Source organism: Pteropus medius, unplaced genomic scaffold (genome assembly GCF_902729225.1).
Source record: "Pteropus medius unplaced genomic scaffold, Ma_sr-lr_union100, whole genome shotgun sequence".
NCBI classification, from domain to species: Eukaryota; Metazoa; Chordata; class Mammalia; order Chiroptera; family Pteropodidae; genus Pteropus; species Pteropus medius.
In genome coordinates this window covers 24,474,602-24,497,518 of record NW_024342471.1, presented here as the reverse complement: position 1 = coordinate 24,497,518, position 22,917 = coordinate 24,474,602, and the positions used below count along the sequence as shown (strand labels likewise).

The window sequence follows — 22,917 nt, the reverse complement described above, 5'->3', positions numbered from 1 at the left end:
GATTATGACCTGCCAAAACGGCTAAAATTAAAAACAACTGTGAGTGAAGATGCAGAGCGAATGGTCCTTTTGTGTATTGCTGGTGGGAACGGAAAAGGGAATGCAATCGCTCTGGAAAAGAGCAGTTTCTGACGAAGCTAGACAAGCCTTTAAGTCCACTGTGGTACCCAGGGCACCCAGGATGGCCATAAGGGACTAATAAGTATAAGAAAATAAAAACAAAACTAACAATTTCAGCAGAGAAAAAGAAACTAAAACAAATACACAAAACCAAATGGATACGCTAGAGTCCCCTTAAGGGACTCCTGGGACTTCCGTCCTTGTATAGTCCCCTCGCACAGTGGATGGGGCTGACCCCTGCGATCAACAGGACATTACGGAAATGACGGATGAGGTCATAAAGCACTGTGGCTTCCTCTTGTGCTGGCGTGGATTCTGCGTCATGAGGAAGTGGCTGCCATGTTGTGAGGACACTCAGGTGGCCTTAAGCCAGCTAAGGTGTGCCTGAATCCCCGACCCGCAAGCACTGAGATAATGCACACTCGCTGTTGCTATAAGGTAAGGTGTTCCACAATGACAAGTAACAAGCCCAGTAACCAGAAATTCCACCCTTCGGTATATACTCAAGAGTAACACGTGTACATGTCACAAAAGTAACCGCATGCAAATACTCATAGCGGCTTCATTCACAGTAGTTCAAAACCAGACTCCATCTACGTGTCTACCGCTAGGAGACTGGATGAACAAACCGTGGATTATTCGAACGACGCAATCCCGCTACTCAGCAGTGGAAAGGAACGAACTACTAATATACGCAGTAACATGGATGAGTCTCCAAAACAGGATTTTGTGTCGAAGAAGGCAGCATAAATGAGTACGTATGACTCCATCTACACGAAGTTTAAAAACACATTAAGTCTACGGTGACAGAAGTCAGAACTTAGGTAAGTGAGGGTGGACAGACCAGGAAGGGAGCTGTCTAGGGTAACAGAAATGTTCTTTATCTTGATGGTACTTAAACGAATACAAGGTAAAAATTCACTGAATTGCGCATTTAATTGTATGTAAATAAAAGCTCAATTTAAAAAAAAAATGAAATTAAGACATTTTCAGACACACACCCGAGCACAAGAAGAGAATGTTAAAGGCAACACACAGTGCTCTTCAGAGCGAAGCAACCCCGGATGGAAATCAGAAACGGCAGCAGCACGGAAAGCAGTGGAAAGAGTGACGTGTGGGGGAGACTCACGGGAACGTTCTCTGCGCAACGAGTGGCCGGCGAGGTCTCAGTTACGGAGTTAAAACAAGAGAAAAGGCAGGAAGCAGAGAAACTGGATTTGAGATCCTTGCACTGCTGGAACATGATAAAAGTAATAATTTATGTTATACTCGAATAAGCCAATGATGCACAGGGTGATTTCCAGAATAAATACGTGAAGAATAATAAAAAATGCGTAATCACCCAGATGACAATGGGGGAAAACGTCGGCATTAAAAAAAAAACAAAATTCAATCCAAAAGAACATAGGACAGACAGCACGAGTAAAAAGTAATGTATAAAACTGAAGGTTTAAACATAAATATATCACTAACTCTATTAAAATATTAAACGCTCAAATTAAAAGACAAAGTTGAGGAGTCATGCGTCCAGTGATGGCGGCTGTAGCCTGTACTGGAATAACTGTCACGAACATGTCGAGGGGAAAAGCAGAGCTGAGGGACAAGGTTCGGGGCTGTCGGTGTGGCTGGGAAGAGAGAGGAGCCGTCCTAGAAACGGAGGCAGAGGACGGAGCACAAGTCCACACACGAACTCCTCCCAAACCCACAGCTGGCTCCTACACCGCACACGACGGGGGAGACTCCAAGGTCAGCCACCGCTGGAAGGCGGACGAAAGCTGAGCAGAGATTTCAGCTGCTTCCAACTGCAGGAAAGAGCGAGCTGGGGGTTCGAATCCTGCCATGTTCCAGGGGCTCAGTGGACACCCTGAACGAAAACGGCCATAGTCCACACCTTCGAAGCAAAGACAAGATCCCAGGAATAAGGACTTGCCATAAGGCTAAAGACAACACTGCAACAGAACCTCCTAATGAAGCGTAAAAGCAAGCTTCCACAAGTTCAAGGTGACTAGTCTATAATCTAACTTTCTGCTAAAACAAAACTCAACACTCCTCAGCCAAAGATAAGAGAATCTAAAACCTCTGCAATGTTATCTTCTGCAGTGTCCAGTATACAATCAAACACTACTAGATACACAAAGAAATGTGACCCATGGTCGAGAGAACAGAGTAAATAGTAAAAGATCCTGAGCTGATCCAGATGTTGGCATTGGCAGACATGGACTTTAAAAGTACCCATTATAAATATAATGAGAGCTTAAAGCAAAAGAGTCATATTGAGTGAACAGATAGGGAATCTAAAATATAAAAAACCAAATGAAAATGATAGAATTAAGGACAGTATCTTAAATGAAAAAAATACACTAGATGTGCTGCATAGACAGAAGAAGGGATCAAGTGAACTTAAAGACAAGTCAGTAAATGTAACGTGATCCTAAGAACAGAGAGAAAAAGATGGAGGACAAAACAAACCACCCCAGGCCTCAGTCACCTGTGAGATGGTATCTAACAGTTTAACGTGTGTAATTGGAATCCCACAGGTAGAGCGAGAGAATAGGGTAGCCAAACGATTTTGATAAATAGTAGATGAAAATGGCTCAAATAATCAAATTTCTGATCCAAGAAACTCAATGAACCCAGAATATATTACGCACCTGGAATATCACAATAAACTGCTGAAAACAAAAGATAGATCTTAAAAGCGGCCAGGCAATAAAAGGATACATCACACATATGCTAAGGGTGATGACAGGCGACTCAGCAGAAACCACGACACGGAAAATTAACCTGAGATAACTCACAAAGCTAAACTATGAAGAAAACCGGAGAAAATCTTTGAGACCTTAGGGCAGGCAGAGCTTACTTAGAGAGGACCAAAAAAGTATGAACCAAAAAAGACAAAATCGATAACATGGGCTTCATGAAAACGAAAGCTCCCCTTCAACAGAAGACATCATTAAGAAAAGGCAAGCCACGGAATGGAAGAAAACATCTGCAGTACATGTACCTGGCAGAAGAGTCACAATAAATACCTCTGACAAAAAAAGTTGTATTGGTAATAGATTAACAACTTCTACAACTCTGTAAGGAACAAGACAAAAACCCCAGATAAAAATGGGCAAAAGACATTCTTGAATAGTGACTTCATAAAAGATATATGAATGACAAATAGGCTCAAGCAAAGATGCTCGCTGTTATTAGTCATCTGAGAAATGCAGATTAAAAGCTCAACGAGATGCCATTTTTACGCACGCTAGGATAACCGAAGTGAGACAGACAAATGCAGGTGACATGTAGAGCGACTGGAATTCTATACATTGATGGAGAGAGGGCAAAATGATACAAACACTCTGGACTGCTGTTTCTTCTTATTAAGCCACATATGCACCTATCCTATGAATTAGAAATTCTACTCTAGTTATTTACGCGAAGGAAATGAATGCCCATTGACGTCCACAAAAAGAGTTGTAAAAGAATTTTCACAGCATCTCCATTCATAATAGCCCCAAACTGGAAGCGGCCTGCCTGGCCGTCTGTGACCGGGAGGACGGATAAACCAGCTGATATCTACTCACATGAGAGAATGACACTCACCAATTAGAAAGAGGAATATGATACACGCAACAGCGATGCTGACTCTCCAAAACATCGTTTTACGGAGAAGAAATCGGACAGAGAGTACATTCTGTATCATTTCATTTATGTGAAATTCAAGAACAAATTAACCCGTTGGGACCGAGATCACCATAGTGCTTGTTTATGGGAAACGGGATTCACAGAAGGAGCTTTCTGAGGTGATGAAAATTTCTGGATCTTGAGTAGGGTAGGAGTTAGATGGAGTATACTTTATCAAAATCATATCATAAGCTGCTTGCAAGACCCATCTAAAATATAATGATACGGAAAGGTTAAACACGAAGGGATGAGATAAAGATGCAGCATGTAAGTACTGACCAAAAGAAATAATGTTTTTATATAAATAACAAACGAATTGGGACTTCAAGGCAAAATGCATTCCTAGAGCTAAAGAATATATTTCAGAATGTTAGGTTTGCATTTATCAGTCGGATAAAAAATTCTAAACCTGTAGGTACTTAATATAGCCGTAAAATCGATCAGGCAAAATTGACAGAATGAAAAAGAGAAACAGAAGTAAACACCACAGTGGGAAATTTTAACCCACTTCTCTGAGTAACTGATGGATTCAGGTAAACCAAACAACCAGCAATAACAGAAAAAGTGAACATGATTAATAAATGACCGAAGTCCACTCACGACCCGGCTCCCAATGGCTGGAGAGTATACGATCTTTTCAAACACATGGAACATTTACCAAAATCAACACAGGCTGGGCCACAGAGAAAATTCTGAGAGTTTAAAGGATTTAAATCATGTAAACTATGTTCTCTCACTTCACTATATTATGCCAGTAATCATTAACAAACTAGAAAATTTCCCTGTATTTGGAAATTGAGAAACACACATCTAAATTGACACTTGGATCAAAGATGAAATCATAATAGAAATTGGAAAATATTTTTAACTGAATGATAATGAAATTATGATACATAAGAACTTGTTGGATCCAGCAAACACCAAGGTCATGGTTTTAAAATATAAGGAATACAAGGAATATAACTGAAAAGAGAGTGAAAATCAGTGACATAATCACCTATACCAAAAAGTTACAAGAGCAACAGCGCATTGAACAGGACAGGAAAAACCCAGGGCAGAAATTAACGAAACAGAGAGGACACACAGCCTGGAGTTGAACAAAGGCAAAACTAATGTCGAGAATGTCAACGAGAGATCAGTATAGAATCTGAACATCTTTATTAAAATAAAAACAAAAAACAAGCCCATAATCAAAACTAATAAAAAAATAGAAAATATGAATATGAACAGTACAACTATGGAAAAACCCAACATCTTAAGTTCTATTAAACAAGGACAACTCACAGCCAGATGGCATCATTGATGAATTTTACTAATTATTTAAGGAACCTAAGAGCAATTTTATACAAACTCTTTTATGGAAGAGTTTCCCAGCCAGTGTTATAAGGCAAACATGACCTTGATAGCGAATCTAATGTGTACGTTACAAGAAGGAGCATTCCATGACTGTCTCACTTATAAACGCACACAAGAATCCTAAACAAGTGATCGCAAAGTAAACCAAGTGATATATGAAAATACATGTCACGATCTAAGTGACTTTATTCCATGAAAACTCAACAATATAATTTACCACATTGAAAGCATAAAAGAGAATAATTATGTGATCACTCCAATAGACGTAGAAAAATGTTTTGATAAACTTAATAGTTATTTATGTTAAAAAAAAAAAACCAGCAAATGACGAAAAGGACACTTCTGTAACGGGATACGGGGCACGTACAAAAAACCTACATGAAGGCTTCACGGTACGATGGTGAGAGCTTTCCTGAGAACATAAGAACACCCACTGCCGCCATTTCTACGCAGCGCTGTACTGGAGATCGCACTCAATTCAATAAAATAAGAAATAAAAAGTTTAAGGATTAGAAATAAAGGTATGTCAAAGCAATACTACTTAGTAGATTAACAGCATAAAACTGCATTGAAACATCAAACTCCTTGGAGTAAATCTAATGAAAGATGTGCAAGTCCACTACACAGGGAATGAGAAAAAATACTGAGATAAAACAAAGAAGCCTAATGAATGAAAGAATAATCCACGTTCATATATTAAAGCAGGGATCCCCAACCCCCGGGCTGCAGACCAGTACCGGTCCGTGGCCCATTAGGAACTGGGCCACTCGGCAGGAGGTGAGTGGTGGGCGAGCGAGAGAAGCTCCATCTGGATTTGCAGCCGCTCCCCAGCGCCAGCATCAACACCCCAGCTCCACCTCAGACCATCAGGCATTAGATTTTCATGGGAGCACTGGTCCCTGGTGCCACAAAGGTTGGCGACCACTGTATTAAAAGATTCAACATCATAAAGATGTCACTGCTTTCCACATAAATCTATAAAGTCGATGCAATGCCAATCAAAAACACAATGGGGATTAGAGGTTGGTGTGTGTGTGTGAAAACAGACAAAATGATTTTTAGTGTTTATATGGAAATGTTACAGGCCAAGAAGAGCCAACATAGAAGACTCACATCACTGGACGTTAAGACTTATAACAAAGATACAGAAATTAAGAAACTGTGATATTGGCATTAGGACAAAGGAAAAAAGACTAATAATCTCTTTAAGAGATCAAGGACTACAAAAAAAAGTGTACTGTGGGTTTTATAAGATGCAGAAGTAAAATATGACAATAACAGCACAAAGGACAAGAGAAAGGAAAGCATAGTCTTGTCAGGCGCTTACACTATGAAACTGTACATTATCTGAAAGCAGACTCATAAAGAAGTACACGGTACATTCTCGCACAATCGCTGAAATGATAAAACAGAGCTAGAGCCAACAAGCCAGCAGCGAAGACAAAACGGAATCGCTAACGTGGGCAACTTAAACCGAACTGCACTGCTAGTTACAACGAATAAAAGTGCTCTAAACCAGTACTGTGCGGCAGAGCTTTCCACAGTGAGGACTGAAAAGTCGTTAGGGTGACTGAGAAATGAATTTTAAACTTTAACTTCAATTTCAGCAAAGCCACATGTATCTACCGATGACTGTACTGGACAGCAAAGGTCTTCTGAAGACTCCAATTAAAAGGCAGAGACTGTCAGATATACAAAAGCTGGACCCATAATGCTGTCTATTATAAGACACCCATTTAAAACATATAGATATAAATAGGGTAGATGTAAAATAGATGGAAAAAGACATGCAACCACTAATCAACAGAGAGCTGAAGAGCCTGTATTAATATGAGACAAAGGAATTCACAGTTGGGACTGTTACCAGGGAAATAGGGGGACATTTAATGATCGTGAAGGGGTCAAGTTATCAAGAAAATGTAGCAATGATGCTGCATGTAGACACACTTAATAATAAGCTTCAAAATACGTGAACAAAAACTGATTCAACTAAAAAGAAAAATAGAGAAATCCTCAATTAGGGTTGGATTTCAAACACTTTTTACTGCAAAATGAGAGGGTTTCAGTAGGGATACAGAAGGCAGGAACAGTGCTGTCAATCAAGCTGACTTATTTAACATTTACGGAACATGCTACACAACGGCAGCAGAACACACTAGTACACATGGAACATTCACGAAAACCACAAAACAAATGTCGAGTGTAAAAGGTTTGAAATAACAGTATGTTCTCTGACCATGTGGATTTAAAATAGACACTAATAACCAAAAAATTTCTGGAAAATCCCTGAATAACTAGAAGTTCGAAAGTACAGTACTAAAAAACCAATAGGTCAAAAGTCACAAGGGAAATAAATACTTCGAACTAAATGAAAATGAAAACACAACATATGAAAATCTGTGGAATTCACTTAAACTTACAGAAAATTAGTAGTTCTAAATGTTCATATAAAGAAAAAAAAGGGTCTTAAAAATCAATATTCTAAACTTCCAGCTTAAGAAACTAAAAAAAAGAACTGAGCCAAAATAAGCAAAGGAAGAAAAAAAAAGGATAAAAGCAAAAAAATCAATGAAATAGAAAACAAATATTAATGAAATAAAAAACTGGCTCTGTGAGAAGACCATTAAAATGGATACACTTGCAGCTGAACAGATCCTAAAGACATTAAAAGGATAATAAAGGAATATGATAAATAGCTTAATGTCAGTAAATTAAGAAACTAAAGCTGTAGTTAAAATTTTTCTGACAAAGAAAACTCCCTGCTCAGATGGCTTCACTGGTGAACTATACCAAATCTTTAAGGGAGAAATAATACCAATTTTACATAAATTCTTCAAAGAGTTGCAGAAAAGAAGACACTTCCAAACTTCTTTTATGAGGCCCTGACACCAAAAGTAGACATGATAGAAAACTACAGATCAACATCCATCATGAACATGGAGGCAAAAATCTTTAGCAAAATTTTAGTAAATCAAATCTAATAACGTATTAAAAATGCATAGTAACCAAGTGAAATTTATCCTAGGTTTAATTTTTTAGTACAAATTGTTGTAATTCACTATTTCTAAGACTAAAAAAGAAAAAGCATAAGGACAGTTCAAAAGATGTAAAAAAAAACCCTGACAGAATTCAACACAATCCTCGATAAAAAATCTCACTGATTTAGGGACAGAGAGGAACATTCTCCATCTGACAGCGGGTACCTATAAAAATCCTAGAGCCCAGCCATCCTACTTAATGATAAAGGGCTGACGGCTCCCGTCCCCTCCCAGGCCGAGAGTAAGGCAAGGGTGTCTTCTTCCATCACTTCTCAGCAAAGTTCTGGGGGTCCCAGCTAACGTAATACGGCACGTAAAAAAAAAAAAAACACAAGGCAGATAGATTGTGAAGGAAGAAGAAAAACTTTGGTGTTTCTCAACCACTTTCCGATCCCAGCACACTTGAGGAACAGACTGTTCCCACGGTGGCCGCAGCTCACTACGGTGGTGACTTTAACGGGGGCCACGTGTTCCTTGGTGTATGTGTATCCCGGGGGGAGAGGCCCCAGGCAAGCAGGCATCTGAAAAAGCCTCAGCTTTGAAAAACCCCTGCTGTGGACGCGGCCTGAAGCCACATGTGAAGTAGGCCATCCGCCCAGCAGGAAGGACCGAAGCAGGAGAGGTCTCCCTAGGAATTGTGTGTACATGGAAAGGGAGGGTCAAGGGAGGAGGAACCAGGAGACAGAAGGAAAGTGCCCCTGGAGGTAAGAGGGGGAGTATGGGGAGTAGCTGCAGGGAAGGCAGGAAATCGGGAGCCTCAAGTGCTTCCTTCCCCGGCATCTCCCTTGCTCACCTTCTTGCCTGGCCCCTGCCAGCACCAGAGTTTGCAAGTGTTAGAGGGCAGGAAAGTAGCACCTGAGTCTTAACAGATGAATGGGAACTTAACTAAGGGTTTAAAACAGAAGAAGCCCCCACCACAGGGGGAACAGCATGTGCCTAGCGCACAGGTGTGCAAAGGGTGTTGGTGTTACCTGGTGTGTGTGCGCGCGCATGTGTGGCGGGGAGAGAAGTGAGCAAGAACAGCATGGAAGAAGCAGATGACACAAGGCTGGGTCCAGACTGTGAGGTCTCCCCTGCCATGGTACTGAGCGAGGGAGTCAGACTCGTTTTTCAAGCAGCTCAGACAACAGCAGGGAGAACTGGCTGTTAGTGGGAGAGTAGGCCACACGACAGTCCAGGCATGGCAGGAGGGGGACTTCGAGCTGCAGGGTGGGAGGAGGGGCCAGTGACTGGGCAGAGCAGATGTGAACAGGGCTGGGGGAGTGGAATGGGAGGGGAAAGAGGGCTGCGAAGACAAAGCGCATCGGATCACAGAACTACTGCCAACCACCAACACTCACCGCACACCTCCTGTGCATACCCCGGGTCACCGAATTCTCCCAACAACCCCAGGAGGCGGGCGTGATTACGACTTCCCCACCTCCAAAAGAGAGGCTCAGTCAATTGCCCAGAAGTTCTCCCAGCTGGCACATGGGCCTGGCTCTGATTTAAGTCCAGCCAGGATGGTTCGACAGGGCCCACGCTCTGCCCCTCATATGACACATTTGGCCTATTAGGGAGGGCTGTGAATATGGAAGGAGTGAGGGATGTAGGACCGGAGGATGGATACGGTCCAAATCATGGGTTGGAAATGTGGGCCTGGTCCTAGGACGGCCAGGTGGAGCTGAGCTGTGGGAGGGGGCGAGAGGGCTAATGGGAAACGCGTGGGGCAGGACGCAGCTTGGGGAAGACCAACGTGTGCGAAATAAGTGGGAGAAGTGGAGGCAGACCGGGGAGGGAGCACGGTCACCGACACAGGACAGCTGCGGAGGACAGGAGTTCATTCGAAGATGTCCTGCGGGTGAGTGAGGTGGGCGCCTCCCCTCATCTCCTGGCCTCTGATACCTCACCAGCCTCCTAGCCACCCTCCAACACGCCCGGCCCCGATGCTACTCTCCACCCTCAATACTGCCAACTAGTTAACTTCCGCTTCTCAGAAGCGTATTTCCTCAAACGTCTTACTGAAGTATAACCTACTCGTCTTTCAACATCTAAATGTCAGGGCTTCCCAGATTGCTACCTTCCTCGTTCCCCCTCAGGGACCAGTCATTCCCTCGGGCCCAGGTTAGGCCCTTACATGCTCTCACGCACCCCACATTTCTCCTCGGCAGCACAGATCATGGTCGAATAAATAACTTCCTGTACACTAGTAACAGAATAAGTCTCTCCTCCTTGAAGGTCAGGTCCATGAAGGCGGAAACCGAGTTTACCTAAACCAGGAGTTGACAAACATTTTCTGAAAAAGGCCAAATAGTAACTATTTCCAGCTTTGTGGGCCACAGAGTCATAGTCATGACTATTCAACTCTGCCATTATAGCCCAAAAGCTGTGGAGACAATATGTAAACGAATGAGTGTGACTGTTTCGATAAAGTTTTATTTATAAAAATAGGAGGTGGGCCAAAGGGCCATAGTTTGTTGACCCCGGCTTAAATCACCAGGACCCAGTCTAGCTTCTGGCATATAGGAGGCACTCGATAAAGAAAAGCAGCCACTGTTTTGACAGTTACACGGAAACTGGTTGCCAGGGAAGGGGGTGTTTGTGGGCGGTGGGGGTGGGATCGCGACAACAGTGGTTTGAGGTGTGAGCAGCAGCTGAGGAGATAGTTGCTTCTTTTTCAAGAGCTCCACAGTCAGGGCGACGGGCTCAGGGAAAGGGAGTGTCTTCATGGAGAGGGCAGATGAGAAGTATGTTTGCAGGCCATGCCAAATAGGCAGGGCTGGGGAGGAAAGGGAGAACTGACGAAGAGGGGGGCTCCAGAGCTCAGGTGAGGGGAGCGCTGGTCATGAAGGAGGAAGACACCTGCTGAAGCTGAGGAAAAGAAACACAGAAAGGTGGAGGGAAACAAGGGGACAGCCCCGTACTTTCCTGTGCACCATAAGCCAAGACCGCCGGATGCAGAGTGGGCGGGAAGAGGTTCAGGACCCCAGCACCTGTCAGTCTGTGGGAGAGGGGATGCCCAGGGCAGGACCTCAGGCCTCACGGCAAGGCCGGAGCTATACCTCTCATTTGAGAGAGCACTTGGGTACTTCCGAGCTGTGTTCTCAGTTCTGACTTGGTGTGAGGTGTCACTCACTGAGTCATCAGCACTACCTGCTATTACTTCCTGTCACTTCACTTTCCCAAGCAGGTAGCAACAGGCAGGCCCTGAGGAAGATGAGGTCATGCTTTAAGCATATGGACATACCCAGTTCCTTCTAGAAGTATACTAAAAGGCATTTTAATTTCGGAAAGTTAGAGGTGGTTTCATTTTCATGTCTTCAAATGTGTATGTGTGTGGATGCTGTAAGATATCTCTCCATTAGGCAAAGGAGGCTTTCTCTTTAAATGGAAGAAACCATTTGATTGGGGGTTTGCAATAAAAATAGCATAACAGCTATTTAGTTTTATAAGCCTAACATGGTATTAAAACCTATAAAACACAACTCACAGAGAAACTATTAATATTATGATATTTAAACACTCTGAAAACTTTTCAGTCGAAAACCTAGTCAATGTCACTTATCCAAAGAAAAAATCTTGTATTTCGACATTGATTTATTACTTCGTTATCACTATTACTGCATGAATATGGGAGAAAGGTTCAGACCCGTCCTTCTACTTTTCAGGAAAAACTAAAATCATCAAAATATCTTTTGGTTGACATGCCTGAAAAAACAGTATCCAGACCTGTTTTCATCTGCCTTATTTTAAGGTGTAATTGCTGTTGATAGCTATAGATTGAAGGTTCTATGTATATTCTCATAAGTAACACTTTAATTCGCATTTTCATTTTGAAGTTTTCACTCCTCACAGATCAAAAGATAATTTTCTTACGACAGAGCAATCTTCACTGTAGTCTTTCAAGTCCTTCCAGAGATGATGGGAACCAATGACTCCGAATTCACTAGCGTGTACGAGGGCGATGCCCACCCCCGTGGCACATTTTTTATTCAAAGGACTTTCAATACTTCTTTAGACGCACAGTCGATAAACTTAAATCTCTTACCCTATAGTTGGGTTGATGTTCGGATCAAAACTGTCTTCCACGAACCGCCAGACGATACTTGATTTACCTACACCTGTATCCTGAAAGAGAATGAAATGAGTGAATAAGAAAAAGTTTACCTGCTCGCAGACCCCGAAAACTACCTTGTGCCATAAGTTCGGGATTTTAGAAAACTCATTCTAGATAGGTAAATTTTAGAAGTTTAGGGACACATAAGAGGTTTTCAAAAAAATTCAGTGGGCGTAATTAGATTTCAAGATGTGCTATCAGCGAGGGGTTTTGCAGTTTTTATTTTAGGACCTTCTGAAAGACCCCACATTTCTGGTTAATGTGAAAAGTGACAAATTCACTTTTAACATGTATATGTGAACTATGAACTCTTGAATCACTTTGAGCAATCCCTGATAAATCCCAGCCCCACCCTATTTGGGAAGGGGGAAGACTATTCAGTCTTTAAAGCAGCAGCTCAGGCAAGAGAGCAAATTCAGAAAGCATGCTTTGAAATGGCAAAGGTGCCCTGACAAGACTGAAGCTTCAGTCTTTGGGGTTTCCTGATTTGAACGTCCCCCCAAGCAAGTTAACTCGGCCGAAGTGTCAAGAATGGTCCACAAGCTCAAAAATCCCAAACAGACGGGACCCAAAGACCTGTTACTGGTTTTAACTATGGAAGACTTGACGACTCCTAACTAGTACCTTGATAAGGAACTGTTTAAGAGCTGCTCTTAACCTAGGTGCAATGGAGAGGTAGGGAGGGCTCTGTGCCCTTTGCGGGGCGGGAAGAGACCTTGGGCCCCGGAGGGACAAGGGGAAGGGTGCCTCCTGCCAGTAGGACCTTCAGGAGAGTGCAGTTAGGTGGGCAGGATGGCACCGGGCTTTAGGAAGGGTCCCGGGGCAGGCAGGCGGCGTCCCGCACTGGGACTGGGGGAAGCAGCGGACAGGACGTGGGCACGCCTGGGCCCTGGCCGCCCGGCCTCCCGCGCCCTCCCGGCCTCCCGGCCACCACTCACCCCCAGCAGACACACTTTGAGCTCCCTCAGCGCCATGGCCCGGGAGCCTGGGCGCGGGCCCGCCGCCGCCCTAAGTTGAGGAGGGAGAGGCCAGGCCCAGCACAAGCATTTCCCGGCGCCGCCGCCGCACGGCCCAGCCCCGGCCGCGGGGCGCGCAGAGGCGGCGGCCGCCCGTTTGCCGGCCTTCGGCCTGGCCCGTCCGCTGCCAACCGCGCGGGACCCGCCTCAGCAGCCGGGACGGTGCCGCGGCCTCCCGAGCGCCGCCGCCGCCGCCATCTTGGGACGCCGGCCGGGTCACCTGACCTCCCCGCCCACCTCGGCAGCCACCTTCGCTGCGAGGGCGGGGCCCGGCTGGCGTCGCGAGGCTCTTGGGGAGGCGTGGGTTCGGGGGCGGGGCCGGCGGCTTTGAGATGGGCCTGGTATTTACCCCCGTGCCGCCGGCCCCGCCTCCAGGCCCATCCCAAGATGGCGGGTAAGTGGGGCCGGGCTCTGGGGGCGCTGGAGTGGCCCCTTCCTCCTTAGTCCCGAGCACCCAGCAAGGCCCGGGGACCCCTACCCGCCCGTCCTTGAGCCCACCTGTCACAGCCCCCTCGTAACTCCTTGTGTCTCTTGGTTTCTAGATATTCCCCTGTACTTTGTGGACTTGCAGGATGACTTAGACGATTGTAAGTAACAGTTGGGGCGCCCCCTCCCCTCCCTGGGAGCTTTTCATAGAATTCGGGGTGTATGGAACGCGGAGGAGTGCTGGAGGCCAGGCCCTCCATGTTGGGACCGTAGGAGCGGGCCCCCCAACTGTCCTGATTCACTTGTGGCGGTCCCTCCTCGCTGGGCGGGGCGGCCAAGGACCGGGAGCCCTCCCATGGGGGGAGTTTTTGTTGTTGGGAAACTTCCGACTGACTTCCTGTCACTTTCTTTTTCTTCCTCCTCCTCCTCCTCCTCCTCCTCCCGCGGCTGCCCTGGAGGGGCGGGAGAGGAGCGGCCACCTTGGGGTGGGGTGAGGGCTTCCACCCAGGGTCTTTACTTTTTCCCTGGGACTTTTCCGATGCCGGGGAGTCGGGGAGGTTCCGCTCTCTGTGGCTGGCCAGAGAGTTGCACAGACTTCTCGAGTATCCTGGCCACAAGCCCAACTCTACTTCTTATCCCAAGTTGCTCATTGGCGCCCACAATTTTCAAATGGGTCCCCACCTGCCCTCTCCTGTTCTTTGGAATCACTTTAAGGACCGTTGGAGGAGGGAGGTGGCGTCCTGGAAATCCAAGTTCGTGGTGAACGAAGCATTTCTTTTCCGTTCAGTGAACGTTTCTTGAGCACCTGCTTGTTCTGGCCAGGCCATGTGCGGAGTCCTGGACTGCACAGATGAATCAGAATCAGGGATAGCTCTCTCTAGGAGCTCACCATCCAGGAGACAGCAGATTTGTAAGCAGAAAATGACCAAATTCCAGGCTGCTTGCTGGTGAAGGAGGCCTGTACAAACTACCAAAATAGCTGACATTAATTCAAGTCTCACTATGCTCTTCCCTTCCCCATCTGCAGGTTTCCTACTAATAATAGTTGGTGTTTATTGAAAACTTACCATAGGTCAGGCATAGTTTTAAACTCTTTGCACACATTATCTCTTGGAGGGAGGCAACTTTATAGAAGTAGAAGGACACTTGAAGGGGCACTAAAGCCAACGGTTAGGAGCCCGGGTTCTGGAGTCAGAAGGCCAGAGGGAGAAGTCCCGTGCCACTCTTTATGGGCTGTGTGATCCTGGCCAAGTCATTGTACCACCCTGAGTCTCAGTGGCCTCATCTGTAAAGGGCATAATAGCGGTCCGCCTCAAAAGGATTTTGTGAAGGTTAGATTAATAAAATGTTTAGCATGAAGCCTTGTATAGAAGAAACACTCAGTAAATATTAGCTGCCATTATTATTGTTATTAATGGTAAAGTTATTTATTTATTTAACACTGTTTAGCCAGGTACAGTGTAGGCCTGGGTTTATAGAGCTAGATGTTTCAGCCAATGAGCATCCTCGAATGGAAGGACTGTAGCCTTTCTATTCATAAACAGCAGTGAGCTGCCATTGACATACTTCTCACAGCTTTGATGTTTGTTCTGGCTGAGAAAGCTGATTTCTGGCTGCTTCGATTATCTACCAAACCACGCCAAAGTGGCTTAAACATACACGGCAGCTTAAACTTACATCGTTTTATTATTTCTGACAATTCTGTGGGTCGAATGGGTGATACAGAAGCTTCACATGTTGGTAGTTGCAGGTGAGAAGGTTCAAAATGGCTTCACTCCCATGGCTGTGGGCCAGGAGACCTGCCGGGCTCTTGGCTGTGGCCTCTGTTCTCCAGGTGCCGGTTCCACTTAGCTAGGTTGGGCTTCTCAAAACATGGTGGCTGCAGGCGATTGATCCTCTTCCCTGGAGACTAGCTTCTTTTAGTCTTTTTTTTTTATTATATTTATGTACAAAGAGGAAGAAATTATATAGGAAAACATAATTTTACTTTGGCCCTGTTTGAACAAATATTGAGTGATTGAGACTTTTAATAAAAGTCTTAAACACTCTAGCGGACAGCCGAAGATTTGCCCCATTAAGGAAGGAAACCACTATTGAGACTCTGAACATCCCCATGCTTTGGGTAGGGCAACTCTGGGAGCCCCCTGGGGCTCCTCTTTGAGCAGGGTGTGGGCTATGGGGTGCTGTACCTGTGACTTTACAATATAATTGATGTTATAGCCATAATAACCATAATCTTACCCCCCAACAACTTAGGCTGCCCTGATTCCCACCATTACACCCTACAGTGGTGGTATCTGGGAGGCATTATCTTGCCATAATTAACAGCAAGAACCCTGAGGTCCTGTGACCCACCTCCTGCCTTTAGTTGTGTTAGCTTGGGCAGATAATTAACTCACTCTGTTCATTTTCTTCATCTGGAAAATGACATGAGGATGGGAGATGCCCTATAGGACTGGTATCAGGATTGAGTGAAAGAGTATACATAAAACATTTTAGCTCAGCGCCTGGCATAGTATGATATTCAGTGGTTTTATTATTATTTTAATCCTCCTTATTGGTAGGCTTTCATATACGATTTTCCACTTCAGTGTTAAGACCTGCTGCTCTGAGGGTGGGGGTTATTTCTATTTCACAGGTGATAAAACTGAGAATCAGAGAGTTGAGGAACTTATTCAGTGTGGCACAACTCATAAACGATGGAACTAGCAGTCATAAACTCTGTTTCTTCTGACTCTTGGTCTTATTCTACCACAGAGGCCTCACAGATATTCCCAACCTAATGGCACAGGCACGGATATTGGTTTGGGTGGTTCTAGGCCTGGAGTCGTCTTTGGGTGTTTTTGTCTAAATGATGCAATAGCCTCTCCATTTAGGCTATAAGTTGCTTTGGGCAGGGACACAGGTCATCCTTTTTATAACCCAGTGCCCTGCATGATCTCGGTGTTCAATTAGTGTTACTGGTGACGATAATGGATGAGAAGGCCTGTTTTACTGATTTACTTTGAGATTCTTGATTAAATTCGGCTAACTTCAGAAAGAAGCCATAATGAATGGGTGCCTTGTCTTTTTAAATCATTCTGAGTCTTCGGGCCATCGCAACACAGAAAAGATTTAATTTTAGAGCATTAGCTGCTGAAGCGATCTAAGTTCCTTCTCTGGAGAGCAGGGAATGGGTGATAGGCTAGCCCGTGGTCCTGGCGGCGGACTGCGTGTGAGTCTGCGCCTCGGGGGCTTAAAGGCCTGTCAATAGCCTGTGGGGGCCGAAGAGGTATTACTCTCGATAAGGGTGGCTTGGCCAGTTAGAATTTAAGTGTGAGTGAGAAAAAAAACGAGAGGACTCTATTGTGGATATAAAGAGGCCTAAGAGACCTCGCGACAAAATGTAGTATGTGGGCACATTCGGATCCCTACTTGAACAAAGCAGCTATAAAAAGACATTATTGAGACAGTTGGGGAAAACAACTTAGCCTGGGCATCAGATTATATTAAGAATTATTATTAATTTTGTCAGGTGTAATAGCGGTGTCACAGTTTTGTCAAGGGCAAGGGTCTTAGCTAACAGAAATAAACAAGCATTTATGGATGAAGCGATTTAATGTGTGAGGTCTGCTTTTAAATACTGCAACAAAAAGCTGGGAAGAAGGATACATAGGGAAAAACAGAATATTGATACTTGTTGAAGCTAGTTGCTGGGGACGTGGGGGCTTATTATACTGTTCTATTTTTGCATACGTTTGAAAATTTCCATAATACAAAGTTTTAAAAAATGATATGAAAGGCTCATATATATGATTGAACATCTGCACAGTGAGTTGGAAAGCCGTTTTTCTCTTCCGAAGTTGGCTGTAAAGTTATTGTCAGATGCATTTAGCTTCAAAAAACTAACTCATAGAACGTATTAGTATTTGGGGAACACTGTGTTTCTTTTCAAGTGTTTAGTTTTTAAGAAATATTTAAGAAGAAAGAAGTTGGAAAAGGGCATGCTTCTATTGATGAGAAAAGCTAGGTGCGAACAAACAGTATCTGGACCTCTGCTGAAAATAGGACTAGCTGAGTCAGAGGAATATAGATAGACCCTTTGACTCTCAGTTTTGGAAGGAGCAGCGTGTCTTTGAGCTTGAGTAAAAGACATCCTCCAGAGCAGAAAGCACTCCATGTCACCTGCCTGCTTTCTTCCGGGTTTGTAAAAGTATTCAGCTCAAGGGCCACAACCAAGCTGTGTCCCCCAAAGCAGAGAAACTATATTAATTTGAGCCCAGATCCAAACCGTTGAACTTTTCCTCTCATACAAACTTCAAAGATCATCAATTAAAAAAAAAAATAAGGACCTCTCTGTTAAGTGGAGTAGTTTGAATAGGAACTTGAGTATGTTAATCTTATTAATCCTGAGAAATAGAACAAAACCCAGACACCAGACCATGTTCTGGATCGGAGGTGGGCAAATTTTTTTTTTTCTATAAAGGGCGAGATAATGAATATTTTAAGCATTGCGAGCCAAAAGTTCTGATGCAACCACTCAAGCCATTACAGCCTGGAAGCACCCACAGACATAACTGAAATGAATGGGCATGGCTGTTCCTAATAAAACTTTATTGACAAACACAGGCAGTGGGCTGGATTTGACCTGCAGGGTGTAGTTTGCCAACCCCTGTTCTAAAGCAAGCTGTTTTCATTCTATCAGAACCCATGCGTCCGTCAGTTAGCTGAGCCAACCTGATAGGCTGTCTTTCCCACCCGGTATGTTTTGAAGAGCTGAGTTTTGAAGAGCTAGCACAGCCTCTGCTTTGTCGAATGACCCTTGACCGGTTGCTCAAAGATCAGGTCTCTTTTTTCCTGTCAGTGCATAGGGGATAAAAACATGGACCTATTTCCTCCCAAATGGGCGAGGGCGGAGAGGAACAGACGAGTCAGAGTGGCGGAAGCAGAATCAGCTTTGCTTCCCTCCGATGATCATGATGCATTTCACTTTTGTTGCTCTGTATTTTCCGTTTCCTGCCAGACAAACGGAGGATCAGAGATTCCCTGAAACCATCTGTTTAAAAAGAGTTCGAAATGGCTTTTCCATCACAAATTAAGATCTTTTAAACAAAATTTGCAACAAAAGCCAGCTAATGAAAGAGAAAGTGGTTTGGACCTTCGAAACACCACTTAGTCTTAACCCTCCCTGATGGGAGAAAAAAAGAGATGAGGGCAAGCGGTTGCTTTCCGTGTGGAAAGTCGGTCATCCATGCAACAGATGTTTCTTCAGGTCCTCCAAGGTGCCAGCCTCCAGGAGGGGCAGGGGATAGAGGGATGAGTGGGGCTCGGCTCTGCCCCAGAGATGCTCCCACATAGAGGGTGCCCGCAGGGGGCTCAGGCAGGAGAGTGAGCAAAGCGCTGGATGCTGAGAAGACAGCGACTTCATCTGCCAGGACTAGGAGGAGGGGCGTCCTTGGAGTTGGGTCAGCCAGGGAAGGTGGTGGGTAGGTATTCCAGGCAGAGGGACTTAGGTATGCAGAGAGAGTCTTAGCGAGAAGGTCTGAGACTGGGGAACGGGGATGTCTGGGAAGGGGGGAGTGGGCTGAGGCCGGGGAGGAGGGCTTCGGGGCCATCGGTGAGGAGCCTGCCTTACTGGCCACTGGGTTTAGACTTGACCTGAGGGGACGGAGGGAGTCCTCAGATGAGTTGCTGGGGTTTCTGTCTTAGGTCGTATAAGACAGGAGGAGAACTCTCTGCATCCGGGAAGCAGTTTGCTGCTTTCCAGGAGGAGAAAGGCCGCCTTGCTCGCAGGTGGGTCAGGTGGTCAGTGGAGAAGTGACTTGACTTTGGTCAGCATTGCTTGAGTGTTTCAAATATTGGACAGTAGGAAAATAGAGGCCTTCAGGACACCACTTCGTCTTAACCTAGAGGTTGAGTCACCCCAGAGGTTATTGTTTTGTTTTGCAGCCGCCTTTTTTTTTTTGAATCTGTCTCACGTCTAATCAGAGACGTCGTCGCATTTTTAAGTAATATTATTCCATTCATTAATACAGTGTAGACTGTAGCACCCTCACCCCCACCTCTCCCAACTCTGTTCCCAACTGGGTGAGTTGGCAGGAAAACTGAGATATGTAATATCAAAATGGAACACAAAGTGCTTTGAGCTGCAGAGTTCCTTCCTATCAGGTCACCTGAGTAAGTGTTTCCCATTGACCATCAGTGTGAAAGTCAGAGTCATAAATAATGACAGGTTCGGAAACGCAGAGCAAAAGAAATTTGTTGGGTGTATGTGTGTGTGTGTGTGTGTGTGTGTGTAGTGTGTGTGGGCTATTGTGCTGTTTAAATGGGAAGGAAGGCTTTCAAGTGAATCAATATCTCTTAAGAGCTGGTGAAGCCTTCAGAGGTTTGCAGAATGAAGCATTATGCACTGGACAGATCACTCACACGAGAGCTAATAAATCAGCATGGGACTTGTTGGAGAATGTCATTTATGTAGGGACGTTTGCCTGTGCAACATGCGGTTGAAATCTAGTTAAGTCAACAGGGATCTGCAGTGGGGGTCCATTTCCCCCCAAAAGACGATGAAGAATCAGGAGTGTTGTTTATGTTTTAGATGGGTCAGGTTTGTCTAGTCTAGCTATTAGAAATAATCCTAATTTAGGAATCCGCATTAGTATTCATAAGCCCTTTGGCAAGAAGAATGAAACCACTTTAAATAACACATTAATGGATGGTTTATTCTAGTCCCCCCCCACCCCAAATCATTTAAAGCCATACAAAGGCTTAGTTATTGTTCATTGAAGAGTGGCTAATGAGAAGCTCTAAAAAGTTATCAATTATGTAAGTTCTACATTAATACATTCTTCTGGGTTTTTTGTGTGTTTTTTGTTTTTTTAAGTACAAATTTGGCAAATGAGGCTAAACAACTTCTTGGCCACCAAGGAGCAATCTTCCAACATTCTGAGACACACAGACAGAGTTGGCCCCATCTGTCCTATTCTCCTAACTGATGTCGCCTAGTGCTGAGTCAGAGACAATATTGGATCGCATGGATAATTGGGCTGGCCCAGGGTGGCATATTTCACATGGAGTTATGGTGACAGGAGGACATGTTGAATGGAGAATCGTAAATATCGGGGAACGCCTAGAAAACGGATTCTTAATGAAAATGTTTGCCAGGATAGACGTGCCGTAACATTCTGCCTCCATCTCTACCTCTGTGCATGTCCACGTGTCTGGGCCAGTAAAGGTTTCCCACTGGGTATGTTTTATTATCCCACTGGGTATGTTTTATTGGGTTTATTTTTTCTCACATCTCAACTTAAGACCAGTTCTAGCGAGGCTGCTCAGCCGGGGCTTGGTGGCTTCAGAGGAAATCTCTGTCTTCCTTGAACCACTGAAGGCAACCAACACCGGTGCTCTTCCCTTCTTCTGGAATATTCTTTTTCCCTATTCCAGATCCCCTCTCTGCCCAGGTGGCGGATTCTTCCTTGATCTTCAGGACCCAATTCAAAGGTCACTTCCATCCTAGGTAGGCATCTCCCTTCCCTCCGTCTTCCAGGCAGAGCTGGTTTCCTCCTGGCTCCTTTATACCTGTGTCCTGTGTCCCCGGGCACCGAAGCGTTGTGCGTATGATGATCTTGGTTCCCCTGGGAGCTCTCGGAGTCTGGGGACCCTGGCTTTGTCTCCGAGTCAGCGGTACTCTATCGTCACCGGAAGTTAACTGCGCAGGAAGGAGTATGCTGGAGGCGGGTTTGTTAACGTGCCTTCTGCTTTTGCGCTTTTGGTCCTTTTCGTGGTGCAAGTGACCTGTATGACTGTTTCTTTCCTTTTGTTAGATTATGTCTAACTGTACTTTGAACCTGTAAACACATTTGCTTAACATTATGCTTAAAACTCGAGTTTGTACTTAGCCTGTTTTAAGACAGATTGGTGTTTTATGAAAAACATTGACACAGGCAAATGTTCATGGGTCCGTCGTGTGTTTTCACTAGAGCATCCTCATCCAGTTTATTTTATGCCCCAGCCTGTTTTAAATGATTAATATACTGTCAGTGTTCAATATTTTTGGTAGATGACCCTTGAGTAGTTAGCCTAGAGGAGAGTAAATCCTTTTTTTCCCCAAGTTGTAGGTTCTAGAAATATGTCGTTCTAGTGGGAATTTTAATCAGGAAACAGTCCTTTTTTTCCCCCCTTAGTCACCTCGCATCAGGGTCAAAGGATAATAGATTGTTCTTTGCAAGCTGATCAGGACCTTGCTGAAGAAGATTTAGTCTTGTCTTTGGTTGTAAGCCCAGGGCTCCTGCTTCAGAAACACTGTGCTTTGGGTCGGTTGGTGGAAGCGAGCTGTCTACCTCTTAGCTGGTTAGCTGGGTTTTTAAACTTGGACCGTCCCTCTGGAGGGCAGGTAGCAGCCACAACTGCTGAGTGTGATACAGCAGAGCTGCTAGGACATTGGCCGTGAAGTTCAGGGATACGTGGTGGCATGTGGGCGTGCAGCAAGGGACAGGGTGCTGAGCATAAGGCATGATGGGCGAGGTCACCCACCCCTGTGAATCAAACTAGCAGTTCTTCCAAGCCCTTCTCCCGCTGGTCTTTGTTATTTGTTAGTTTTAAATGATTAATCATTTTCAATAAAGGGTCAGTGATGTCTCGTGTAAACTTGCCAATGAGCCTGTTATGTGGCACAGCCTTAGAAAGCTGCTGCTGCTCACAAGTTCATCGCAGCGCAGAAAGCAAATGAGGTTGGTCACTATCAGTATATATTGTCTTGTATTTTAAATTGAGCCAAGAAGTTGCGCTGGTATCATCGGAAACTATTTTCTTAAGAAGGCTTTGCTTTTCTGCATGATATTAAGCTTTCGTGAATGGAGTAGGTAACTTTTTTTTTTAAAGTGAGAAAATAACAAAACGTTTGAACAAGGAATTATTTATCTGCCATTTCATAGTTCATGTCTAACTCGAATGCTTAAGGTTCCTGAAGCTTCCGCGTGACCTGGACTTATTGGGTCTCAGAGTAATTGACCTTGTTCTTGTGGACAGTCACCAGACGACATGCTCTCTGAGCAGTGGCTAGAAATATAAATTCTAGAAAATTCTTTTTGAGAACAGGAGTCATTTTATGTGCTACTGCCACTGTCAGGAGGCACAGCAAGCCAGGTTGGCAGATCTTCACCATTCATTCATTCATTCATTCAGCAACTTTTATTGCATGCCTGCTGTGTGCCAGGCA

At 44.7% G+C, this 22,917-nt stretch overlaps 2 protein-coding genes across 8 annotated transcripts in view; one reads left to right on the top strand and one right to left on the bottom strand.

Moving 5' to 3' along the window:
- The window catches only part of RAB22A (RAB22A, member RAS oncogene family), a 38,684-nt gene extending 25,171 nt beyond the window's left edge, over positions 1 to 13,513 (bottom strand). Inside the window, exons 1-2 of one of the 5 annotated variants that reach the window (XM_039864696.1) lie at positions 13,221 to 13,513; positions 12,214 to 12,293 (exon numbers count right to left, since the gene is read on the bottom strand). In XM_039864696.1, coding sequence (XP_039720630.1) covers positions 12,214 to 12,293; positions 13,221 to 13,256 — 116 coding nt within the window. In that variant the 5' untranslated portion in view covers positions 13,257 to 13,513. The remainder of the gene's footprint in view (positions 1 to 12,213; positions 12,294 to 13,220) is intronic. The other 4 variants (XM_039864698.1, XM_039864697.1, XM_039864695.1 and 1 more) reach the window with 4 other exon arrangements.
- Positions 13,514 to 13,653: 140 nt separating this feature from the next.
- LOC120603871 (serine/threonine-protein phosphatase 4 regulatory subunit 1-like) overlaps positions 13,654 to 22,917 on the top strand; it is a 66,800-nt gene continuing 57,536 nt past the window's right edge. For 2 of the 3 annotated variants that reach the window (XM_039864691.1, XM_039864693.1), the window contains exons 1-2: positions 13,654 to 13,692; positions 13,841 to 13,885. In XM_039864691.1, coding sequence (XP_039720625.1) covers positions 13,686 to 13,692; positions 13,841 to 13,885 — 52 coding nt within the window. In that variant the 5' untranslated portion in view covers positions 13,654 to 13,685. Of the gene's footprint in view, positions 13,693 to 13,840; positions 13,886 to 22,917 lie in introns of those variants that run through there. The other variant, XM_039864692.1, reaches the window with a different exon arrangement.